This window comes from Osmerus eperlanus, chromosome 1 (assembly GCF_963692335.1).
Source record: "Osmerus eperlanus chromosome 1, fOsmEpe2.1, whole genome shotgun sequence".
Lineage (NCBI taxonomy): Eukaryota > Metazoa > Chordata > Actinopteri > Osmeriformes > Osmeridae > Osmerus > Osmerus eperlanus.
Genome location: NC_085018.1, coordinates 12353968 through 12368761, shown reverse-complemented (window position 1 = coordinate 12368761; position 14794 = coordinate 12353968). Strand labels below are relative to the sequence as shown.

The following is a 14794-nucleotide window of genomic DNA, read 5'->3' as shown; positions in this document are numbered from 1 at the left end:
GAAACAACTTAGATTCATTGGTAATAAATGGTGACAGTCCATTATAATGCAACACAACATTTGGCCTCTAAAAGAAATGTGAAAGTCAAATAATAGATACATGTTTACACTTTATTGGTATTTTTTGTGATATTCTCAATTATTATTTTCACAAGAAGCCTACATACTCTACATTCATGACATAATAAGGAATAACTTCCTTTGTGATAAGATAACCATAGAGAGGTTTCTAAATGTGCCTCTATTAAACAATAAAGGGGCATGTTAGAAACTTGTGCTTGGTAACGACCTGCACCCACCAAGATTTGAAAGGAATCTCATTATTATTAGGAACCAAATACTACACGTCCTCATTCAGACAAATGTACATACCTTCACATATACGCTCACACGGAGATCACAACAACACTGGGTATGAGGGGGAAAATCTTTACCTCTCGTATTAATTTGTCCCAGAGAATATTATCCTTCCAACCAGCTATTACTTGCTGTTTCTCCAGTAGTTTATATAATAAGATATTGCTTAAACACACAGTGACCAAGCAAGGGCAAACACTGAGCTTATCATTTTCTAGGCAACAAGAAAACAAAACCAAAACATTTTTTGTAATTCAAGTGAAAAAGTGCATGTAATATTCACATTCAATAGTAACTTTGTCCACCTTGACTGTTAATAAACAGTCGTTTTTAAGACATTTATATAATTCAATAAATTGATCTAATTTTGGAATCATTACTTATTGGATTATTGGTTGTGGAATCTCACAGACACAATCATATTTACAGACTTTAAGATAGAAGGAATTGTATGTAATACAATCACAAGATGGACTGGCTCTTCAGCCAAGCCCTGAGACAAAACAGGAGTGTTCTAGAGTACCTCAAACGTAGACAGGTAGGATAGTAGGTAGTGCACCAACGGAGACTGGTCTAGGGGGACACAGTTCCTGTAAAGCAGCTGAGAGACAAACAAGAGCCAGTGTGCTACTCCTCAGTTTCACCATACACCAGGTCACATGACCCCACACCAGGATCACATGACCCCACACCAGGATCACATGACCACACACCAGGATCACATGACCACACACCAGGATCACATGACGAGGCTACAGTGGGATCACAAAGCAAGGTAAACAAACCCTTCCCTCTCGGTCCTCTTGTCACGCTTCAGTAATCATAGTAGAACATACGTAAACTACAAAATAGAGAAATCTTCAAATATACAATGAAATATACATCACACAATGAAAATATACACTTGCTGACCTTTAAAGATATATTCTAATTTTTCATGAAACACATACACAGTGAGAATATATATTAATAGAAATATAGTCAATTTCTTCATCATTAACACCATGGCTTTAAACACAGTGATAAAAAAATAAAGGAAACCTCTTCAGAAAATGTCTTAAATGTGTGATGTTGTTACATGAGGGTGGTCCATGCTCGGGGTAACTGGTTATTATCTATTCAGATGGTCTGGTGTGCCTCAACTGATCAAGTTACATTATCTTTAAGAGGTTTGAACTAATCAAGTACTCATGTTCTATTAATAAATTATACTTTGATACAATGTGCTAAAACCTTGTGCTGCTTGTCCTATGAATATATGGATATCAATCATATAATAATAGTGATATCCAATAGAGATATCCCCAAATTGGAAATTTGGTCCAAAAGTGATCCAAGTGATTTGGTCCATAACTGATTGATTCAAAGCAGAAAAAAGTGAATTGAATGCTGTTGTTTATTGTGTTGTGCTCAGTGGGGCTCTTTTGACCAAGTTCTCACTGTGAACTGGATTGGATTCAGTTGTATCTGTGCAACAATGATCACATTGGCTGCATCTAGTGTTTGTGCCTAGTGCAAAACCTTCTTGAGACTAAATGCTTCCTGACATTTATTTGTGTGCTCACTGGTTCTGTGCTCAAGCTGTGCCTTTGTTTACCTGTGCAGGGGAAGGATCTGTACAGTTACTGTGCAAAACTGGAGATTAGTTATATTTGAGAAGTAATGTGCTTTTAATGTACTTTTCAGACACTTAAATTGGACACCTTAAACAGTTCCGGTCTGAGTACAGCAGCATGGACTATGTGTGTTCAGGGTCATGCTGCCTGTGGTGTATGTACGTGATGATCAACACATTCAACATGTGTCTTATGACTGGCTATGTACATTTCAGTCTTTGGTGGAATATGTGTGTCTGTATGACTGCTTTTGTGACACATAGCATAGTTTCACTAGACCATAACATTTGACATAAAAATTTAACATAAAAAAGTAGTAGCAATTTCTACAACTCCTACACATTGAACAATATCAGCCAATTGGACAACACGATCGAGACTGAAACAAAGTAGGAATATGATGCTAACATGATTCTGACATGTATATAGCTAATGTCTCATACAGTGTATTGACTCAATGATGTCTCTAAAGCAGCCTTAAGCATAGATAATATATTGCATCATACAAAATCCCTCCGAACTGCTGGCATTGCAAAAACATCCAAACAATATGGGGAGAGGTTGCCCGTTTTCAATCTAATATTGCGTGGCACTTTAAATCTCAAGGAAAGATTCCTCACCAAAAAAAGAAAAACACTACAACACCAAATGGCTATAAATTGTGTGGCCTTGGAGGATTGAAACCTACAGGCAACTGCAAAACAAACCTTAAACAGGCTTCAACCTAGCCTGAAACAAATACTCACATTTAGCAAGGGTGTTTTTAGTATCACTGCATCTAATACTATACAGTTTATGGCTTACAATCATTTGGGACTGAACAGAACAAGATTTCTCTTCTCCTCGAGAGAAGGTTGTATCTCATGTGTTAACTGCCGTGTAGAGACTGGGCCTAGAGCTGGGCCTGGGTGATTGTTGTTATTCCTGACTGAGGGTCCCTGTGTTGAAGCAATGAGAAGCCAAGACATAAAACATTTACGAAGTTAATGTTATTTGTGGGTGGAGAAAATAAGTACATACCTCACATCATTTATAATGTCCTCCTACTAGTCTAAAGGTCTTTCTTTGGGATACTCATATCAGATGCCTTCACAGTTTGGCTCCTAGTTTGGAAGCCTCAGCTAAAGATTGCTCTAAACTCTAGGGTTTGTGTGTGTAGGTGAGTCTATGTGTGTGTGTGTGTGCACTCGTGACCAGGTCATTCAGAATGTGTGTGAAGGTGTGCTGCAGGTCCCCCTAATGGAGACAGTGAGACACGGAGGCGCTGAGTGGTGAAGTGTCCTGATTGGTGAATATGTATATGGGTGTAGTGGGGGGGAGCGGCAAGTCATGGAAAGGTCTCATGATCACCTCTAGTGATCATGAGTCCGACTCTGGGGTGGTGGGCGTGTTTGGAGAGGGGGGGCTCATGGCGTTCTGGTAGCCTGTTCCGTAGCAGCTGTTGGGGGACAGCGAGTTGGGGTCGGCCAGTGGCTTGATGGGGCCCAGGTAGGCGCGGCTGACGGGCTTCGGCGAAGGTGTCTCCCCGGGGTTCTTGGCGCCCAGGATGAAGCGGGTCTCGTCCACCTCCTCCAGGTTGGAGATGTCCGTCATCATCCCCTTGCGGTAGGAGACGGACAGCTTGTTGGAGCCGTCTGACATGAGGTTGAACTGTCGGGCGATGAACACGACGGGCAGGGGCAGCATGGCGACCACGATGAGGGAGAAGCACATGCCCAGGGCCCAGGGAGGGTAGCTCTGGAAACGCTCCTGGGCCTGGTGGAGGGACAAGGAGAAAGAGAGGAGTGGGGGGGGGGGGGGGGGGGGGGGGAAGAAGAGGGGAGGAGGGACGAGACCGTAGAAGTAAGGAGCTTGAATATGACTTCCCACAATCACAAAACCACACACACACACGGAGTGGGCACTGACCAGTTCCTCGACCCAGGCGTTGTACCCTGGTGGGCTGATGACCAACTCGACGACGGTGGCTATGATGAGGATGATGAGACACAGAGGGGAGACGTACTTCCACATGTAGAAGTAGAAGGAGTAGGGCCTGAAACCCAGCATGTCCTCCAGGTCCTGCATGAACCTGACACCCACATGGACACACACACAGGTAAGTACGCAAGTCATGAGTACAAGTCATTGGTTTGGATAATATCGTATTCGACCATTAAGTATCCTATCTACTCACATCCTACTTTACACGACACTAATCTACCATTTTCATTACACTGACTATATACACTATGTTAGTCATTACTGGAGAAAACTGTACTTAACGATCCTATACCTTTTGGTCCCGTATATCCAGGCCACAGACACATTCTCTAGGATGACCACAACAGTGAGGGGCAGACCTGCAGAGTAGTCGTCAAACATGGTCACAAAATAGTTCCCTGAGCGTTGGACGAAGAGCAGCCCACAGAAGAATGCCACGATGCAGCAGCCCACTGAGAGAGAGAGAGAGAGAGAGAGAGAGAGAGAGAGAGAGAGAGAGAGAGAGAGAGAGAGAGAAAGAGAACCGAGAAATAGAGAAATACGATTGTCATTAAGGAAAATACAATTTCCAAATGTGTGGTATTACATTTTCTTAATAATAGTGCTCATTTGATTTGGTGTTAAACATGACACAAAACTTGGATTGACATTGTCTGATAGTGATAGTTAATACGGTAAATGCAAGCATGACAAAGGCAGTGAAAGAAGACAAGGAAGGTTAAGCTGCTGTATGTGTGTAGATGGTGGAGGAAAGCTCTGGCAGATGGCTCTGTCCTAGCTGGTAAGAGTGTTGTCATAGGGACAGTCAGCCTTCAACCTATCTTCAACCTTTAGGAATTGACACTCTTATTTCCTATTAGACCATTGAGGTCAACAACAGTCTCAAGATAGCCAACATTCTGTGTGCGGCCAGAAAGAGCCTGAAGACAGGAGCCTCATATCAGCTAGTCAAATCTTGGTAATAATTGTAAAAAGAAAGAGAAAGCAAGGGCCCACCTGTGAGTATCTCCTTTTTGATCTTGTACGCGTCGAGGACAGGCGTGGTGATACCGGTCATGGTGCCTATCATGCTGCCCAGGCCCAGGTTGATGAGCATGAAGAAGAACATGACAGACCAGAAGGGAGAGGCCGGGGAAGTGGGTCATGGCCTCCGTGAAGGCAATGAAGGCCAGACTGTACCCTGGACTGCCTGCAACCAGACATAGGAAGTAGAGCAGAATAAATACTTTTAAGAGAGAAATAAAGTTCAAATTAAAATGATTTCTATGCTAGACTTGGACACAGGGAGTTATGGATATACTTGAGCCCCAAACCCCTAGGCCCCAGTCCCAGTTATAGCCCCCAGCTCCAGGCCCCAGGTCTCCAGGCCGGCCCACCTTGTTGAGCTCATCCTCCAGGAGACAGGGATCCAGGCCCAGCTGGGCGAAGTCGCCCTCCTTCACGGTCTTGATGACCCCGTACATCTCAGCGTAGTCCGAGGTGCTCAGGTGGGTGAAGTTGACGTGAGGGGGGATGAGGTCGTGACTCAGCACATTGGAGTTGAGGTAGCCCAGGATCTTCTCTGCATTTCTATTGAGGGGACAATAGAGGGGTCAAAGTGACCCAAAGCTGATTTGTAGAATGTTAATTCCGAGTGATGATTGAACTCCACTTGGAGTACCAATTCATTGAAGAGAAGGGTGAGGAAAAATAGGAAAATGAATCACATTACAATCTGCTTGAAAAACACATTGATTCCTTGAAATATTGCTCGTATCATCCTTCTATGCCATCTACCATTCCAGCGGTATTTCCATTTCCACTGACTGTACTCACTCCACGACACACTTCTCGTTCAAGATGTTGGCCTTAAATCCCAGCACGGCAAACACCACCAGTGTGGCCAGGATGGAGGTGATGAAGTTGATAACAGAGACCAGCACGGCGTCAAAGTGACAGTTGTTGTCTATCTTGTTGTAGCTGGAGAAGGCGATGACCCCTCGAAGCCCAGGCCCAGGGCGAAGAACACCTGTGTGGCCGCCTCCCTCACACCTGGGGCTCCAGCATCTTCTCCAGCTGGGGAGACAGGTTCGCATTAGCATAGAAGCTCTCTCTCTATAGTGTGTGTGTGTGTGTGTATTACTGTAAGAGTAAGAAAAAAGAGTGGAAAAGAGAGAGAGTGAAAGAGGCGGGGGGGGGGTGAGAGAAAGAGGGAGAGATAAAAAAAGAGCCAACAGTAGCTTCAGGGAGCCTCACCTTGGGAGTGAACATGTGTGCAATGCCATCCACGGAGCCCTTCAACATCAGCCCCCTCACCAGGAAACAGAAGAGCACCACGTAGGGGAACAGAGAGCTGAAGTACATCACCTGGGAGGGGGAGAAAAACGTGAAAACACAAGCTTTTAGTCGACTGGTTTGAATCTCCCAACCCCTATCCCGATCCCCTCATGGCCGGTTCCCCTACCTTCCCTGAGGAGGCGATGCCCTTGATGACAGCCAGGCAGACGATGATCCACGCCACCAGCAGAGAGAGGGTCATCTTGATGTTCAGCCCTCCGCTCTCAGCGATGGTGCTGGTGATGTTCAGCGTCTGGCGGTACCAGAAGTACGTGGTGGCCGAGCTCTTTTCACATTCTGGCTCCACAACTGAGACGGGGCGGGTGGAGGAGGTTTAGGTTGGGTGGTGTGGGTGGGTGGGAATGTGAGGAAAGCCAGTTGGATAATGGAGAGGGAATGAGAGAGGGAAAGAGACAAAAGGAACAGAGAGATATGTGGTATGGAGAGAGAGGGATTGGGGATGCAGAGAGATGACAGAAAGAGAGAGAGAGATGGAGAGAGAAAGAGAGAGCCATAATGAGTAAGAGAAGGTTTACACACTGACAACATCTCTCTCCCTTGGGTTGGCTGTCCCAGACATGAGACAGGTAAACAAGGTCATACGAGGTATTAGTATGCAGAGCACATGTTTTCTTTCAGACCACCTGACATTTTTCACACTGCTTGCTTTTTACCCTTTTATGGCTCAACCTTGGTGAAATAAGACATGAATCTTGTGCTGGAAAAGGCAGTTGTATTGCATGGATGTTACTGCAGCAGCACACTTGTGCAAACACACACACAAGCATTCGATCACTACATGCACAAACCCACAGCTGCACTTGCGCACAGAGATACACACACACACACGCATACACACAAACGAGTCAGCGTATTCTATTCAATATGGATCACAGGTAGATAGCAATATTCATCTGAGGAAACCAAGACAGCCTCAAAGACCATGATTCTATTTTTAGAATCTCTCCAAATTATTTATTTCTCTCCATGTCCCCTCCACTTAATTACTCCCTCCATTCACCTCACATGTACAAATACAGATTTTCATCAAATCTGAACAAACTTATGACCTTGGGTTCTCTTCATAAGACGGTTTGACCTTCCCATCATCAAGGTGTGCTGTCTGAGTTGATATAGAAACATGTCACCTGGCAGCTGTTCAGAGTGGGCACAAATTAGAATGTTTCTGGGGAATGTGTACATAAACACACACACACATAAGAAAATCACCCCATGTTAAAGGAATAAGAAGACTGCTGTCTAAGAAAATTGCTGTTTTGTTCTCTTGTGTGCACGTGTGCAATTACTTAATGAATCCCACAGTGTCTGATCATGTTGTAGGGTTAACAGTGTGCCTTCTGGCTCTGTGTCATACCAGCGCCGTGCGTGTGTGAGCTAGCGGACCGGCTGAAGCTCCTCTCCTCTTTCTGTGGGGCCACCTCGGGAGTCTGCTGACTCGTGTGAAGTAGCAAGGTGAGGCGCTGAGCAATTGCGTTATCGTTGCCTCAAATCTAATGGAGCCTCCTGGGATATTAATCTGGATTATCTTCATTGGGTCATGAACGATCCTTGTAAGGAAGTTAACGTCATCAGCTGCCTTGTTTCAAAGTGTGGATCCGGGGCTAAGGGCAGTACTGGATTCGATTTTACATTTCTTTTAGAACGTGGCACCTATTAGAGCTCTGTGAACCATAAATATGTTTTTGAATTTCCCCATTCTGTTTTCAGAATGGTTGAAACAATTGGGTCATGGGTAATACGGAGCGACACAATTTGGGTAAAACTCCTTCAATCTAGCCGAGGGCCCTTATTTTGGAGTCTATGCCATAGATATACTGACATATGTGTTTTTAAATCTAGGACCCTTCTCTCTCTCTCTCTCTCTCTCTCTCTCTCTCTCTCTCTCTCTCTCTCTCTCTCTCTCTCTCTCTCTCTCTCTCTCTCTCTCTCTCTCTCTCTCTCTCTCTCTCTCTCTCTCTCTCTCTCTCTCTCTCTCCTATAGAATCCAACTCACTGGCCAGAGATCCATTCCTCCTGATTGGACATTCAGCCCAGGGCAGTGGATACTGGAACGACTGGAAGAAGTAGAAGATGCTCCAGCCGATGATGACGTTGTAGTAGAGACCCACAAAGCCACACACCTGGAGACAGACAGATAATTCAGTCAAACTGGTTTGTCTGCACAAGTATGACACAGAGGAAATCCTCTCGTAAAAGAGGTTCCTCTCCAAATAAGAAGATGGAAGGGAAATATTACAGGATGTAAATAAGGCACAAGAGTTGCCCCAGTCAATCTCCCTAGCCACCATGCCATAGCCAAACAAGGTCGGGAAACCATGAATTATTGAAACACGCTCCTTCAGCCGTTTCCACGGTGATCTCTTAAGAGGTATTTATAGCCAGTCCCGAGCCACTCTCGTACATGTGCACGATTATAGATGGGTGAGCGGGCTCTCTCTCTCTCTCTCACACACACACACACACACACACGACACCAGCATCCCTCTCTTTTCTCCACCTCCCTCGGTTAGGGCTCTCACATCTCTTTCACCCTGTCTGAGAGGCTACTGAGGAAGGTGAAGAAGCATTCTTTCTGTGGCTTAGTACCATCTTTACTTTATTTCAGTTGCACGCCTTAGGACTTCCGACTTCAACACAGTCTGTAACCACAGTGATGTGCAAGGTCTTATTTTAATATGTATTAAGTCAGAAGTTTTAGATTTATGATTATAAGGGGCATAAAAAAAATGACAACGCTGAAACAGGGTATTGGAAAAGAGCAGCAAGGCATAACGTTAGTCCGGAGGGAAAACTCAAAGTGTTTGTCTTTGCAGGACAAAAACCTCCCCTCGTAAATCACAGAAGTGGCTGCGGTAGCTAGTTTCTACGGAGATCTGAGTCGATTCAGCGAAAGCTTTCTGGAGATAAACCACAGGGTTGAAACAGGCATCCTGCCATTACCGCCTCACTGATCCTCATTACTACCCCCCCGCCCCCCCCCCCCCCCATACATTCCTCTCTGTAGAGCTGCGTGGTGAGAGCACAGACACGATGGGGGCCACTGACAAATGTATTAACTTCCCAGATAGAAGGAGCTATATTTACTTAGACAGGTTCCTTACCCATGTCACATTAATCACGTACTGTAGCTGATACTGTATTACTGTAATGTATATCAATATATATATATATATTGCAAGTAGGCACGTGCAATCATGTGCATCAGCAGTGTTGTCTGTTTTTCAGGATGAAATGTAGTTTCCCTCGACACAGACACATCCCTGTCTGCCTCTCAACAGTCAGTGCCAAGCATTTCCTCTGCCCAGCCCACTTTGCAGTGACGCATCCCAGTAAGATGCCGCCCGTCTGGAAGACGACGCCTTCCTCCATGCCCCTCACCATCAGGCTGGACACCCCGATGCCACCCAGGCGCGGGCACACGTAGTTCCACACCCCCAGGCTGCCCCGGCGGATCTTCTGCCCCACGGCCAGCTCCAGGAAGAAGAGCGGGATGCCGATGAGGATGAGGAGGATGAAGTAGGGCACCAGGTAGGCACCTGGAAGACACAACATGTCTGGTCATGTCTGGTAACACAGAACATACTAAACACCTGTTTAACCAGCTAGCCTAAAGGGATCGTACCATACGCACATTAGAAGGTATATGAATGTGATTGAGTATGAATGTGTAGGAGTATGTATGAGCAAAATGTATAGAATGGTTAAGCTTTCGTCATCATTACATAGTATCTGATGACAGTCAATAGATACTTATTAAATGAAACATGGTGGCTTTCTGTCCAGTTTCCCTATTAAAAGAATGAAATACAATTAATTATTAATTATTATTAATTATCTGTTTCTCAATAAAGATGCTGAGGGGAGGAGGACAGTGGGAGACAGACAGCAAGGCCTGAAGTCTAGGGGCCATAGAGCAGATCTAGCTCCATGTCTACTGGATGGCCACTGTGGGTGTACCTCAGCAGAACTGTGTGACCTGTCTGTCACCGTCAAACTTCGTAGTGTCTTATTCCACCTCCCCCCCCCCCCCCCATCCTGTCTCCCTGCAAGCTGCTGCCCACCCCCACAGCAGCTAGGTCTATTTCTGAATTTGATTTGAATTATGGGGGGGAAATCTAAATGTGGTCTTCTCCAGCTTAATCCAGGGGAGGCTTAATCAGGATGTGAGTGGCTTTGCTGCACCGGCCTGTGAGTCATCATCCGCTGTGTAATAAAAGGATGTGAAGACTTATGGCTGGAGTACTGGTACTAATATTAATTCTTGCAAAGGACAAGTTACATTGCTCTCAGCTCATTAGATAGCACACAAGAAACAAGGGAGAAGAGAGAAAGGCAGAGGAAACTTTAAGGAAATAGACATGTTGGGACATTTGAAATTGGAAAGGGGAGGACAGTAAGCTCATATGTTAACTAGAACATCCAGGTAAGTTGCTGCTGGCTGATGAGAGAGAGAGAGAGAGAGAGAGAGAGAGAGAGAGAGAGAGAGAGAGAGAGAGAGAGAGAGAGAGAGAGAGAGAGAGAGAGAGAGAAAAGGGGGAGGACAGGGGAATGCAGCCAAAATAAACAGAGAAGACAAGAGACCTAGAGAGGAAAACCATCCAACACCACCGGCCCATTTAATGTGTCTGTAATTGGCTGCCACAAGGCCAATTACTGGGTGAAGGATGGGCGCTCTCCTGGTCACACAACCTTGCTGGATCGGTTGAATAGCCTTTAAATCCAACCTATTTGCAATAAATCAGGCTTATAATGGATGTAAAATTGGGCTGCAGTGTAAAGGGACTGGGTGGACAAGCCCATGAAATTCAATCATTTTGAGTTGGAGCTGGGCTAAACTGGGCTATTAATAGACGTGTAGAATCAGACTTGAAGAAATCATTCATGTTGACTGACAAGAGACATGTCACAGGTGTGCGTATTTCTTTTTGCTTTGACAGTATCAACACTCATCAACACTATTTGTTTACTGTATATAGTGTCGTGGCCCAAAATTGATCATAGGTCAGGTAGGCTAACCATATGGGGTGTCCAGTGGTGGGGGAGAAGGCCTAGGTTTGGGCTGTGTTATCTGCACTACAGAGACATGTCCCGAACAAGTCCCGAGCAGGGAATGGGAGAGCAGGGGTCTTGCCAAAGTGGAGAAGGCGGAGAAAAGAGAATGTTTTCAAAGGTGAAAGGGGGGCCAGGGTGAGTCAGCATTATGGGAGACTGTTGTGTGTGCTCGGATCTAAAAGGAGGGTTGTTATGAGTTCAAGAATCAAACAATATGGCTCCCTAGGACAGTGAAGAGCCTTGTGTTTGGGTTACTTCTGATTCTGGGATGTCCACCATGGGAATAAAATAAGGACCAAGAGTGGCAGGTCGAACTGACCAAGCCAGATAAGTAAGGGGGGGGGGGCACGCATAATGCCGGGCTTTTCCTCAATATAACGGGTTGTATCTTGTGCCTGTTAGCTTTATGTGTCTTCCTGTACCAACTGGGCATTGCTGAATAAACCTCTCAAGCCATCTTGACTATGAAAGACATTCCGTCTCCGACTCTATTTTTGATTCAAATCCTTCTGAACTAAAATATCCTACAATAGGTACTTTACTTTGAACCAAATTTAAAACATGACGACGATTCAATTTCATACATTTTTAATGGAGACGTCCTGTGTGTCAGAGTATCACTTTGCGCCCAGCTTGTGTTGCAGTAGTAATCAATAACCCAGCTATATTTAGGGCTGCTAGCTTCTGAAACCTCAGCCCAGCCCCTATCTTAGCAGACGAGCCTGAGGGAGATAGCAGGCCAGCAGCTCTCAAGCTGGTTCTGCTGTCTGGGGTCACTGTGCTGCTGTTGGTGGTCATCAGACAGTGGGGTTCAAGAAGACGAGCAGGATATGACCTCTTAAATCTGGCGGGGCTGCTTTCCTCTCCTGAGTAATGTCACCAACAAATCATACGTGTGTGTGTTGAAGAAGCAGATGCGATGCCATAGATCTCGTGGGGTTTATTTTCAAGGAGACATTCGTACTGTAGACGTTTATCTACCGCATTGCACATAGTCGTCCCGCTCTCAGGGGGGATCTGTTCCCGAACTCACCTCCTCCATTCTTCTGGCACAGGTAGGGGAAGCGCCACACGTTGCCGAGCCCCACGGAGAAGCCCACCTGGGCCAGGATGTACTGCAGCTTGCTGTTCCAGGCCGGGCGGCCGTCGTTCTCCGGGGTTTCGGGGGGCAGCGGGCTCTTCTTCCCAGCAGCCCCTCCCACGGTCAGGGAGCTCTTCTTGTAGTCCAGGAGCTCCTCGTGCGCGAGCAGGTCGGCCACGGACTCTGTGACGTGCTCATGGCTGTGCTCGCGCTGCGTCACCTTGCTGTTCTTCGGCATTGGGGACACTGGGGGGGAGGGGAGGGGGAGGTGAGCCGGGAGGGGGTGGCAGGCGGGGAGAGAGCGAGAGAGAGAGAGAGCTAGACAGAGTAGCAGAGAGAGAGAGAGAGAGAGAGAGAGTGTAGGGTGTAGAGGGGAGGCACTGAGTGCAGGTGTGGTAGTTGGAGGCTCGGTGCGAGACGTTGAGAGCTAGCGAGCGTTGTATTGAAGACTTGTTTGGTCCTGTGAGAGAATCAACAAAAACTTTCATGGTAAAAAAAAAGAGCAAGAAAGACATAATGGTAGCTTTATGATGGCAGTAACACTAAAATAAAATGCCATGATGTTAACCTTTATGCAGAACAAAATGATAGTCCAGAGAGGCTGTTGTGTGAAAAGATAAGCTACCGGACATCTGTTGGACAAACCTTTGCTTAAAAGGTTAGGTACAGTATGAGGTTCATGTTGTTAAATTGTTTAATTGTAACTTGTTCAACTACATGCTCTTATGGTTCTTCCCTTTGGGACTTATTTAGTTTTCACAATGTATGCTTCATGTTTTGGCTACCCGCAATGTTTGGGGCTATCTCGTTGTTATGATCAGTGATATGCACTTTTGTAAAACTCTCTTTTGGATGTCGCTTTGGATAAAAGCATCTGCTAAATGCATAAATGTAAATGTATGAAGAAATTGAGAAGGGGGTTCATTATGTGTAAAATAATTACTACTGACAAGTCATTATTGGAAGTTTCCCCATCTTGCCCTGGGCCTTAAGACCACACCAGAGACTCAGGATCACTTACACTGTTACCCTCATCCATTTAGTACTCGTCCAGCCTTGTAACAGGATACACGACTGCAGCCTATACACAGACTACTCTCTTGTTTTGCCTTTAAGGTACAATCTGTGTTAGTGATGTGCTAAATTGAGTTCCCTGGTGTTTCATGGAGAAGTAAGTAAATGGACGTTAGATCTCATCACGTGTTTACTCTTTTGGTCGAACACCACCAATTGCAAAAACACAGCTAAATGCTTCTGTACACAAATGCGGAGGGATTCACTGGGGGACACTTTTTTCTCTCCCTTTAATATTTTGTATCCCTGTTCTTGACTCGATGTGCTCTAAAATGAAGTTACCGTTTGTCAAAAAATCTAATATATTTTTTCACATTTGCACCTGCACTCAAGAACACACATTATGGAGAGTCCCCGTGCGGGTTGAAAGTAGTTGAAAGTGATGCGCATGCATCATGTGTAATAAGCAGGGCCTCGTATGTTAAGTTCGCACAGGGCCTCGCACCCCCCCTGCCACGGCTCTGATTATAATACTTGTAATTTATACTAATCATAACAATCTAACAGTATGACTGTTAAAGGAGATTACAGCACATAGACTCCCTTTTCATCAAACCAGATTGCGTTCTCTAACCTAGCACTCCCTCCCTTTCACAATGTTTTGGTTTCAAACATTTCCAACGCCACACAATTGTCCTACTTCATTTTCCTTTCCGTGGGCTTAACTTTGGGCTAGCTTTTCCCTCCATAAATCCCCTAATCCCCAGACTCCTTGCAGCAGCAGCATCCTCCTCCCCCCCCCCCTCTCAGGGAGCACTTGGTTCAGCCCAAACAGGATGGAGGAAGCAAGTGCACGTTGAACCGCTGTGTTCTCGAACGTTCTCATCATCCACATCGCAATTCTGGCATTGGGCTCATCACTTATTGAGTCACTTCTCCTGCCTATATAAGAATCCACTGACAACCGTAACGTAGAGCAGCAGGGCCCCGTGGGATGTGTGTGAGGTCCGCATCCCATCCTGGGAAATCCAGGAAACAGGGATCAGGACCAGATGAGATAGCTATGCTGAATTACAGTCTACTTCACAGCGTCTGTGGTTAGGAGCTGAGGCCGAGGATTGAGACTATGAAGCAGGAAGTTGTTTTGATCTGCTAAATCACCTTGTCGTGCTGGGAGAAACGTAAGGCAGCATTACAAGGAGGCTTCACAGTGATCAGGTCACACGGAGGACAGAGAGCTGTAGACAGCCACACCACACTGCCCCACCTCATCCAGTATGATGCAACATCAGCGACGTCCCTGCACCCCTCCTGACGACAGCCACTGTCACCTGATAGTGTCCATCTGCTCTGA

The 14794-nt window shown here is 45.7% G+C and overlaps 1 protein-coding gene across 1 annotated transcript; it reads right to left on the bottom strand.

Moving 5' to 3' along the window:
- Positions 1–56: 56 nt before the first annotated feature.
- LOC134019719 (sodium-dependent neutral amino acid transporter SLC6A17-like) lies at positions 57–12882 on the bottom strand. Its single transcript, XM_062460576.1, is given in 15 exon segments — positions 57–3728; positions 3882–4044; positions 4249–4408; positions 4953–5082; positions 5084–5130; positions 5133–5145; positions 5333–5525; positions 5772–5937; positions 5940–5984; positions 5987–6011; positions 6192–6302; positions 6400–6581; positions 8287–8413; positions 9672–9829; positions 12379–12882. Coding segments are annotated over 15 exon segments (2202 nt in total). The 5' UTR covers positions 12665–12882; the 3' UTR covers positions 57–3332.
- Positions 12883–14794: the final 1912 nt, after the last annotated feature.